The sequence below is a fragment of the Hippocampus bargibanti genome, linkage group LG01 (assembly GCF_051943395.1).
Source record: "Hippocampus bargibanti isolate YZ-2025 linkage group LG01, ASM5194339v1, whole genome shotgun sequence".
Classification (NCBI taxonomy): Eukaryota; Metazoa; Chordata; class Actinopteri; order Syngnathiformes; family Syngnathidae; genus Hippocampus; species Hippocampus bargibanti.
The window spans coordinates 26,033,240-26,044,141 of record NC_142734.1 but is presented as its reverse complement, the minus strand read 5'-3'; the positions used below and the strand labels follow the sequence as shown (position 1 = coordinate 26,044,141).

The 10,902-nt window shown below is 44.8% G+C and overlaps 2 protein-coding genes across 2 annotated transcripts; both read left to right on the top strand.

Annotated features, from left to right (window-relative positions):
* The first annotated feature begins 2,443 nt into the window (after positions 1 to 2,443).
* Positions 2,444 to 7,796, top strand: slc52a3-1 (solute carrier family 52 member 3-1). Its single transcript, XM_089005521.1, has 4 exons — positions 2,444 to 2,559; positions 2,706 to 3,702; positions 4,843 to 4,966; positions 7,175 to 7,796. Exons 2-4 carry the CDS (start codon positions 2,711 to 2,713, stop codon positions 7,385 to 7,387), a joined length of 1,329 nt encoding a protein of 442 aa, XP_088861647.1. The 5' UTR covers positions 2,444 to 2,559; positions 2,706 to 2,710; the 3' UTR covers positions 7,388 to 7,796.
* A 606-nt stretch (positions 7,797 to 8,402) lies between these two features.
* On the top strand, positions 8,403 to 10,056 carry mrps25 (mitochondrial ribosomal protein S25). Its single transcript, XM_089005531.1, has 4 exons — positions 8,403 to 8,630; positions 8,717 to 8,823; positions 9,291 to 9,378; positions 9,450 to 10,056. The coding sequence occupies exons 1-4, from the start codon at positions 8,497 to 8,499 to the stop codon at positions 9,637 to 9,639; spliced, it is 519 nt and encodes a 172-aa protein (XP_088861657.1). The 5' UTR covers positions 8,403 to 8,496; the 3' UTR covers positions 9,640 to 10,056.
* Positions 10,057 to 10,902: the final 846 nt, after the last annotated feature.

Sequence of the window (10,902 nt, the reverse complement as noted above, 5' to 3'; positions counted from 1 at the left end):
AATAAAAAAATGGTGTCGGTTGTCCTTTAAAGGACATTTGGAAAAAATTTGAACACCGGAGAAAATGAATGTTAATATTTGGTTCATTAACGTTCCTTTGGCAATTTGCATACTCGGCAGGGCAGCCAAGCCTGTTTCGTGCTTTGGACTATACCCTGATTGTAAAGTGTACTTGAAAGTTTTGAAGTAGGAGTCCACGTGGCTTGTAGCGGTTTGCTTTTAGCGTTTGCTTTATTGAAAGGAAAAAAAACGTTTAATTTGATTTTTTTTTTTTCTTGAAGTTGTCGGCCGCCTGGGCCGATACGTTTTGAAAGTTGTACGCCCAACGTAAAAGTTGTACGCCCTGGGCCTCCAGGCAGACGTGATTTCGAACACAGCTTAAAGGACAACCGATGTCACTTTTTTGTTTTTTTAACTGACACCAGAAAAAATGTTTTAATGCATCTAAAATACCCAAAACACGCAGTATGATATTTTTAGTGAAATGCAAAACACCAATAAAAATGACTTAAAGTGTCCAAAATCTGCAAAAAAATGAGCTGCGAATTGGGCATTTTCAGAAAGTCCCGCCCTCAGTTCGTGACGTCACGCCAAGACGTCTTGCATTGCTTGTGAATCAAAACAATGGCTTCAGATTCGGAGATTATGCTTTCTTGTTACACATCCAGTTATGAATATGATTCAAATAGTTCTGAAGAGGAAAGCATACATGTTTTCAATTGATTAAAGAATTTATTTGTGCCATTTTGAAGCAACATTGGGGGAAAATCTCTCACCCAAAAAAAGAGGCACAAAATGGCGACATCCTGTGGCCACCTCCGTTTACACAGGCTGATAAATTCCTTATATGGCGCTTGGATGCCCTCTTCTGGCGGCTTTTGGGTGCAACACGAGGTCCCCAGACCAAACAAGTACAGCAAAATACATTGACGTGATGGAAGGACCGCTACAATGCGTCTTTCACGGTCAAGGGCGTTCCTTTAGTGACGTCACGTACGGACTCGTCACCAACTCAAAAACGACTTCCTGAATATTCAGCGAGAGTCTTAAAACGTGAAATATAGCTATATGCGGTAGAATATTTGTAAAATACGCTCAGTAGAAGTCATTTGAAGCCATTTTACAAATTATGGACACAACTTGTCCGGAGACGTCGTTTTTATATATATATATATATATATATATAGTAATGTCATGAGAGGCTAGCTCTCAGCGGGACAGGACAAGAAGCGCAATGGGCGACAGGTTTGAATACAAACAAAGTTTTTAATAAAGGGTTTCAGGGGGGAATTCACAAGTAACAAAGGCAAGAATAATGTCTCTTTCAATATTTAAATCATAATAAAGTCTCTTCTGAGGTGAAACTGAAGACGGAGTTCTTTTCCATGAGTTTCTAGGCCTCACCCCTCTGGACATCCTCCTCATGTAGCCTAGCCACCTTTAGCAAGGTGTCCTGTCGTGTGGTCCCAACTGGCAATGAGTTCCACGGGGCAATCAATTTCTCCACAGCGCAGAGCAACAGAGCTTGTCTTCCCCACCCTGCACACTCAGAGGCTCTCCGCCTTAAAAGCCTTGCCTGCCAATCAAGCCGTGATCAGCCGCAGGTGTGGTGTTTGAATTGCTGCCTTCCATCAGATGGGGCCAAAACTCTCTCCGAGTGAAGCCATCTTAGGGGGATGTATTTGCCCTCCAGAACCCAGCCTCTCGTGACATCACTATATATATATATATATATATATATATATATATATATATATATATATATATATATATATATATATATATATATGTATATGTATATGTGTGTGTGTGTGTGTGTGTGTGTGTGTGTGTGTGTGTGTGTGTGTGTGTGTGTGTGTGTGTGTGGAATTGTCGTGGCTTGCAATTTTGATGGAGTTATGTGGGACAGGAGATGTGAGACAATCTCTTTACATCAATGGATGCTACAGCTGTTTGTTTGCTTTCGACATATAGCTTGTATCAACGTGCACATTCCACCACGATGTCCCTGATCCACTGGTGAAAAGAGCCTTTGATCCTCTCCTATTCTAGAACTGCTTCATGGAACAAAGTGGGTACATAAAGTGCTTAAGAATGAATGACTATGTCTTCGTGTTGTCATATTATTTGTTGTTTCATTTTTTTACTTCAAGAGAGTGGTTGCCTTTCCAGCAGCTCCTGTATTTGGTTTTTCTACTTTCATAACTTTGCTGCTGTGAAATGTAAATTTCTCCACTGAGAGACTAATAAAGGCAAATCCAATCCAATCCAAACATCTTCTTCCACCCGAGAAGTAAAGTCAGGAATCATTTGAAAAGTATGTTTGCAGTGAGGTGTCGTCATTATCGGGCCTTGAGACGGAAAAGGAAATGTCTGACATGACCTAATTATGAGAGAGGTACGCTCTGTTATGCAGCGTTCGCAGCTGCACTGGACTCTGACCCCCCCGCTCTCCTCCTCCCTCAGGATATGTGTGATCCCAAGCGAATCACTTGCTCACTCTTTCACGTCTTGACACCACGCCGTCTGCGAGGCCTGCGGGGACAGCATAGGCAACAGGTGAGTATTTTGCGGACGCGAGTGCGGCTTCCCAAGCAAGGGCAACCGCCTGAATGCTCTGGACGGTCTCGATTTTTTTTGTCCGGCTTCTGCATCATGACCGCCGCCCGCCGTCTAACATCATGCGTCCGGTTGCTGCCATGCAGGCGTGATGGTCACTGTCCTGGGCGGGATGTCGCTCCCGGTCCACCTGCTGGCCTGCGCCTTTGGCCTGGGCTCCTGGGTGGCGGTCAACGGGCTGTGGGTGGAGCTGCCGCTCATCGTCAACGCGCTCCCCGAGGGCTGGGAGCTGGCGTCCTACCTGACGGTCATCATCCAGACGGCCAACGTGGGGCCTCTGCTCATCACACTGGCGCACAAAGCCAGGCCGGGGGCGCTGAACGAGCGCGCCGTCATCTACGGCGTCCTGTCGCTGGGCGTCCTATCCTGCGTCCTGCTAATCTTCTTTTGGGACCGCACCAGCGAGGTGGGCGGGGCGCGTCGCAGCACCGCCTTCTTCGTCCTCACCTTCTTCCTGTCCCTGGTGGACTGCACCTCCTCCGTCACCTTCCCGCCTTTCATGACGGCACTGCCGCCCGCCTACATCAGCACCTACTACGTGGGTGAGGGCCTGAGCGGATTCATTCCGGGCGTGGTAGCCTTGGCCCAGGGAGTGGGCATGGTCAGGTGCGTCAACGCCACGCCGGGGGCGGCGGGAAACCATAGCGGCGGGCTCCTCCAGACCCAGTACCTCCCTCCCAACTTCTCCACGGAGGTCTTCTTCGTCTTCCTGACGGCCATGATGTGCATGAGTCTGGCCGCTTTCATCGCACTCAACAGGCTTCGTTTGGCCTCCCGCGGGGATGCGGCGGTGGCGGAGTCTGGCTTGGACAATCCCGCGCTGGACATCGACCTGTGCGATTTGCAACGGGGGGACGGCGGCGAGGCCAGGCGCCCGCCGGCTGAGCCCGGCCTCTCACGATGGCCGTTGGCCTTCATGTACTTCCTGGTGGTGTGGGTCAACGGCGCTACCAACGGCGTGCTGCCCTCCGTGCAGACGTACTCCTGCATGCCCTATGGCAACCTGGCCTATCACCTCTCGGCTGCACTGGCCTCGGTGGCCAACCCGCTCGCCTGCACCGTCGCCATCTTCTGCCAAAACAGGTACCACCAAGGAGAGGGGCACTTATCGGATTAGCGTCCCTTAAAGGACAACTGACACCCCCGGACAAGTTGTGTCCATAATGTGTAAGATCGCTTCAAATGACTTCTCCTGAGCGTATTTTACAAAGATTCCATCGCATATAGCTATATTTTACGTTTTAAGACTCGCGCTGAATATTCCGGAAGTCTTGTTTTCGAGTTGATGACGATCCCCACGTGACGTCACGTTTGGAACGCCCCTGACCGAGAAAGCGACACACAATGCATTTTGCGGTACTTTGTTTGGTCTGAAAACTTTGTGTTGATCGTGTTGATGGTGAAATTAGAAGGAAAACACACAAATAATGCGATGGTGAATCGTTGTGTGTTGCACCAAGACTACTATTTGATATTCGCTGACACAAATTCCTAGCAGACAAATCAGCCCATTTCCAACAGAGCTTGGGCGCCATCTTTTGCATTTTCTGGGACACTATATTTCTGTCCTTGACAGCTCGAATTGATATGGGAGGACTCCTTTAATCGATGGCAAACATGTATGCTTTCCTCTTCAGAACTATTTGAATCATATTAATAACTGGATGAGTAACAAGAAAGCATCTTCTCCGAATCTGAAGCCATTGTTTTGTTTCTTGAGCAAGGCAAGACGACTTGGCGTGACGTCACGAACTGGGGGCGGGACTTTCTTAAAACCCCCAGTTTCCAGCTGATTTGTCTCAGATCTTCAAGTCATTTTTATTTGTGTTTTGCATTTGACTAAAAATATCAGCCTGCGTGTTTTGGGTATTTTAGATGCTATAAAACGTTTTTCTGATGTCAGTTAGGAAACAAAAATATGGTGTCGGTTGTCCTTTAATTCAATTGGACCGTGCTCCTGCAACAAAACGCCAATCACATAGAGAACGCACAACAAATTAATGGATAATTGGTTTTCAAATCAAGCACCATAGCAGTTGACATGCTTGATTTGCTTTCGCAGGACTAATAAAATAAGGTGGCAGGCCAGATTTGCCCCCGGGGCCTCGACTTTGACGACTGTGATATCAGGAATTAGCCAGCTAACTGAATAGAAAGCAAGCTCGCGATGTGGCGAGCTAGATTGGCCCCTTGACTTGGACACCTGTGGTGTTGTGCTTTCAGGTCTCTTCTCTTTCTGGGCGCGTTGACGCTGATGGGGACAGGCTTTGGCAGCTATAACATGGCCATGGCTGTCATGAGTCCCTGTCCTCTGCTACAAGGCTCCGTGGCCGGAGAAGTCGTCATTGTGAGTGACGCACACACATTTGCCCATTGCGTAAGCGCAGCGAGACCAAACATCTTCCAGGAAATGCCAAAGTTCAGCTTCTTAATTAAACGGTTGAGCATTTGTGCTCACAGCTATAAAGTGAGGACTGCATTTTACATTTTTGTTTGAAACAAAACAGTATGGTGAAAACCTACAGCTCATTGTTTTATTTTTATTTTCGGAATTATTATAATTTTGGGTGAGGGTTAACAAGTGTCATTCAAAACTATATATTTTTTTGCTTTTTATAATGACAACTAAAACGCACTTACATCAGTGTTTGAAATGACGTCAGCCCAGAGGCGTATAACTTTTACGTTGGGCGTAAAACTTTTAAAACGTCTCGGCCCAGGTGGCCGACAACTTCTTCAATATTTTTTTTCAAATCAAACGTTTGTTTTATTCAATAAAGCAAAAGCTACAAGCAAACCACGACAAGCCACGTGGACTCTTCTTTCTAAGCGCCTTTCAAAACTTTCAAGTACACTTTACAGTCACGGTATAGTCCGAAGCACGAAACAGGCTTCTGATTGGCTGCCGTGCCGAGTATGCAAATTGCCAAGCGAAAATGAACGTTCGTTTGGCTATTTGCATACTCGGCACGGCAGCCAATCAGAAGCCTGTTTCATGCTTCGGACTATACCGTGACTGTAAAGTGTACTTGCGAGTTTTGAAAGACGCTTAGAAAGAGGAGTCCACGTGGCTTTTAACAGACAACGTAACGCAAAAATTGCATTGTGCACCATGACGACAGACCACAACTGGAGCAAAATCTTCAGCAAGGGATATTTACCATAAATTAAGTAGGGGAGCATTTGTGGTAGGTACTTCCTTCATTGAAAAAAAATCCTTTATACTTCGCAACAATGTTTTTTTTTTTGCGATTAGTCGTCTTATTGTGTTTCAAGTTGTGAAAAATGGGGCAGGCAACTTTATGGCCGGGCAGGCAACTTTTCTGAGTTGTCTGCCCTGGTGTCCGGTAACTTTTTGTCATAAGTTTCAGACACTGCTTACATCAGTGGTCTCAAACTCAATTTACCCGGGGGCCGCTGGAGGCAGAGTCTGGGTGAGGCTGGGCCGCATCGGTTTTTCCACAAGAAAATCACAGATAAAACATTCCAATGTTCTCAAAATCTTTATTTTTAACACACAAAAAATGAATTAAACAAATACATGGAAAAAATGAATAAAAAATAAATCAACCAGTAACACGCAAGGAGAAAATTTAATGATCATAAGGGAGTTACAGACGACTGAAAAAAAAACACAGGAAAACTAATTATTTTAATAAAGTTTCAAATGTCTGTATTCACAGTTCTTTAACCTTTAACTTTCTTAACATAAAGAAATATTGAACATTAACTGTCCTAAACATTGCTTATCTTGTCTACTTGTTCAGCTCCACACACAAGTTTCATTCATATCAATAATGCGGGCCGCACTAACATTAATCTTTCATATCAAGGCGGGCGGCAAATTATTCTTTCGGGGGCCGCATTTGGCCCGCGGGCCGCGAGTTTGAGACCCCCCTGGCTTACATCTTCCCGAAATATGTATATTGTGTTTTTCGGGATGTAATATAGGGAAAGATTATATATATATATATATATATATATATATATATATATATATATATATATATATATATATATATATATATATATATATCCACGATGCTGCCGTATTAATGAAGACGAGACGCGTGGATGTGTCTTTTTATTTCTTTTATATCTATATATATATATATATATATAGTCGCATATTTATCTTATATAGACTTTGAAGTTATGTTTGTGATGTAATGTAGGGAAAGAGATGCCCATTTCACGGTATGATCAGAGCAATGTCATCAAATGGTGAGTATAGTTTTTGCTTTTTTGAATGTTGCTGTGCCGTTTGGGAGCCTTTTACTGAGCGAGTCGCTTGTACTGGAGCCACAAAGGGACATAAGTCTTCTTGTGCCGGTCCCAAGCCCGGATAAATACAGGGGGTTGTGTCCAAAGGGGCATCCGACTTCAAAGCTTTGCCAAAACAAACATGCGAATCAAACCTCTAATGACGGAGGACAGTGATTTGCTGTGGCGACCCCTTGAAGGGAAAAGCCGAAAGGAAAAGAAGATTATAATGTTGGGGGTGGGGCTAGGGGACACTACCCCAACTCGAAGTTGTTTATTTTACCTCCACCAGGTCCTCTCGTGGCTCTTCTTCACCGGAACTCTTTCTTACGTCAAAGTAATGGTAGGCGTCATCCTGCGTGACCGTAGTCACAGCGCCCTCGTTTGGTGTGGCGCGGCAGCACAAGCCGGGTCGCTGGTGGGCTCCGTCGTCATGTTTCCGCTGGTCAACGTCCTGGCGCTCTTCAAGGCGGGGGACTTTTGCAACACCAAATGTCCGTCATGACTGCCCCTATGTTGAGTTTGAGACTTTGTATTAAGTGCGGCCAAATAATTAAAGGACGAGCCAACGAACAATTGTGAAGTAGCGTACAAAAGCGTAATTTGGACCATTTTGTTGAGATCTGCGGTCTGTTCGCGATGAATTTGGTAGAATGAAGACTCGACACAGTCTTTCTTGTTTAGCTCGAAAAAGTGGGATGTTTATTTGCCAGAGCACAGTGAGCTGAAACGCTTCTCGTCAGCATTGATCAAGAACTCTGCACCGACAGGTACCGGATGTAGCGTTGTGGGTGTGTTGCCAGATCCGCTCATTAAAGTGCAGCATTATGCTTCATTTATATAATTTACTCAATAAAGAATATGTGACAGCATTTCATAAAATGAGAATACAAAAATAAAACTGTTTAACACATTTCAACCGGAAAATGTATTATTGTTCTTATCTATGTGGTTGAAACACTTTTTTTTCACGGACCCCATCTGCTGGGTGTGTGCGCGGAGGAGTGCAACTGAGCGTAAGGAGGACGAGGACATTTGTGGTAATTTGCTCAGCCCAAAACTCCCAGCAAATTACGAATACTGTCCTGTAGGGCGAAAAGCAATTCAATGGCCGATGTCACATACTACGAGGATGTTGTGATGCAGAAGCGTTTCTTTTAGCTTGTGTGTGTTTCCTATGGATTTCAAGACACAAAGTAAAAGTTAATGTGAAGAAATGGGTTCAAGAATTGTATAATCGAGATTGTGTTTTTTTTTGTCCCTTGTGATCTTCTGTTGGCAAATTGTGACGATTGCAAAGAGGTTTGCAAGATTTTTGTAATCAAGCTTGTGTGTGTGTGCGCGCGCCCCCACCCCCATATTCAAATCTCTATTTTTTATTTGGCCAGCGAAACAACGCAAAATGTGCCCCCAGCCTCTCTCTTGTCATGTCAAGCGTAAATACATTTGCAGTTCAGCTTCGCCCTGTGGAATAAAAAGAATGAAAATGCCTTCTCGTCTAATCGAGTTTTGACGTGTGCCCAATGACGTCAGAAAAACGCGCCGACTATACTCTTGCGACGCAACGCTGGTTCAACAGCTCCGAATAGTCGTGTTGCTGACGAAGGTGTCGAAATGCCTATGAAGGGAAGATTCCCGATCAGGAGGACGTTGCAGTATCTCCAGAAAGGCGACATCATCTTTAAAAGCCGAGTGAAGATCATGACGGTTAATTACAACACGCACGGTGAACTCAGCGACGGCGCAAGGTCAGGGATAACGCGATGAGCTAAGTGGAAAATACGTTTTTACGTACATGTCCATAGCCACACTTTTTGTTGTTTCTCCTCCACAGGAAATTTGTGTTCTTCAATATTCCCCAGATTCAGTACAAAAACCCGTGGGTCCAAATTATGATGTTCAAAAACATGACGCCGTCTCCCTTTTTGAAATTTTACTTGGGTATGTAGTCTTGTGTCAAATGTCTTCAAATTTGTACCGTGTTTCAGTTTTACCAAACATATTTGGCCAAGTCACATTGTTTGGCTCAACTTAATGGTTTTTCAATGAGTCGAGCCGATTGGTGTCTTTGGTCTCAATCAAGTTGTCAAAGTCAAGACCCGTGGGCCAAATCTGGCCCGCCATGGCATTTTATTTGGCAGCAAATCAAGCATGTCAAGTGCCACAATGCTTGCTAAAGTCCAAACCAAAAATTCAAATTGGCCCATGTAAACCACAATAAAAGTCATTATTCTTGACTTCAAATTTGAAATCTAGTCATTCTTCAATTTGTTGTGCACGCTGGATGTGATATGTGGAAGGTATTAAACATTGTAATGGCTTCCCCAAATTCCTAACGGCCCCCTAGAGGAAACCGTAACTACAACGTTGCCCGAACCCAAAAAATGAATTTGACACCTGTGGTCTAGATGATGGCGAACAGGTACTGGTGGATGTGGAAGGCAAGGACCACAGCAACATTGCAAAACACATCAGGACAATTTTGGGCAAATCCCAGTAAGCAAAATCCATCTCGATAGTTGTGCTCTTTGGTCGCTTGTGACATCGGCTTGTTTCCCCCCCCCCAGGACGGTGTTGGAGGCCGAAGCGCAAGCCAAGATGCAAGAGTCCAACCCTGCCAACTTTGGCCCCAAAAAGTACTGCCTGCGAGAGTGCATCTGTGAGGTGGACGGTCAAGTGCCCTGTCCTAGCACCACGCCGCTTCCCAAAGAGATGACGGGCAAATACCGCGCCCAAATGAAAGCGGAACAGGAGTGAACAGCCAATGAGAAAACGGATTATTTTTTGGGGGGCGCAAATTCACAAGGAGCTTCGACCGGCAAAGAACCCGGAAAAATATGAGGCGATGCTTGTGGTCGTGAAGGGTAGATGAGGCATCCTGTATCATTTCGACACAGTGACACACTGTATCGACACTGTGTTGCTGAATACTGACACCTGGTGGACTTGCAGGAAACATTTGACAGGGTCATCTGACACTGATCTGTCAAACCAATTGTATCCAATTCCATTGATTAGGCATTTGCTTTCACATGATTTTTACATATATATCATTTCATTAAAAAAAATCTTTGATATTCAAGACAGTTTATAAATTAAGTGAACATCTGTCTGCATGCCTAAGTAAAAGGGTTGTGAATGACAATTGGACTCATTGTAATTAAAGATTTTTATAAAAAAAAATAGTCTCTCCAGCGTTTTGTTATTCAGTGTATTTCTTTTTTTTTGTTTAGGTGATTTCCCACACCTTTGAGAAGATCCTCTCACAAGGCACTGAGAGGCCGGTGTGCACAACACCTGTGTGGCCAATATAAATAGCTGAGGGAACGTTGCCTCTATGGACTTCCAGTACTAGAGCGGATCTTCCGTGCGTGCAACGTGTCCTGCTGACATATAGCGCTGCACCTCTGAGTGCGCATCAACAGTGGTTCCGGTAGTGGTCACTTGACTTTCTTAAAGCGGTATGCGCACCGACACGGAAGCTGAGCGCACGCATCGACGCCTCCATGTCACTGGACCCATCACTAGCTTGTGGCACTCTTCTTGCTGCGTCCTTGAAACCAGACTTCCAACCCAACAACACAGCGTCAATCGAGGATGGCGTCACCAAAGATATATTTCAAACACACACGACTTTTCTCCTTCGGCGTTAGTTCAGTTCAGTTAAGTGCGCGCATGAGGAGAGGCGAGAGTTAAAGGACAACCTACACCATTGTTTTGTTTCCAGAAAAACATTTTATAGCATCTAAAATACACGCAGGCTGATATTTTTAGTCAAATGCAAAAACTGTCCAAAATCTGCCACAAATCTCAAAACTAGGGATTTTCAGAAAGTCCCGCTCCCAGTTCGTGACGTCACACCAAGTCATCTTGCCATGCTCAAGAAACAAAACAATGGGCTCACGGAGTTCAGATTCAGAGAAGATACTTTCTTGTTACTCATCCAGTGATGAATATGATTCAAATACAGTGAGACCTCAACTTACGAACTTAATTGGTTCCCAGACAGAGTGTGTAAGG

Excerpts from the sequence above, each read along its gene's own strand:
- slc52a3-1 (XM_089005521.1), top strand. The coding sequence starts at position 2,711 with ATGGTCACTGTCCTGGGCGGGATGTCGCTCCCGGTCCACCTGCTGGCC. Across the intron at positions 3,703-4,842 it reads GCCATCTTCTGCCAAAACAG|GTCTCTTCTCTTTCTGGGCG; the intron begins GTACCACCAAGG and ends TTGTGCTTTCAG. Across the intron at positions 4,967-7,174 it reads TGGCCGGAGAAGTCGTCATT|GTCCTCTCGTGGCTCTTCTT; the intron begins GTGAGTGACGCA and ends TACCTCCACCAG.
- mrps25 (XM_089005531.1), top strand. The coding sequence starts at position 8,497 with ATGCCTATGAAGGGAAGATTCCCGATCAGGAGGACGTTGCAGTATCTC. Across the intron at positions 8,631-8,716 it reads GAACTCAGCGACGGCGCAAG|GAAATTTGTGTTCTTCAATA; the intron begins GTCAGGGATAAC and ends TCTCCTCCACAG. Across the intron at positions 9,379-9,449 it reads ACAATTTTGGGCAAATCCCA|GACGGTGTTGGAGGCCGAAG; the intron begins GTAAGCAAAATC and ends CCCCCCCCCCAG.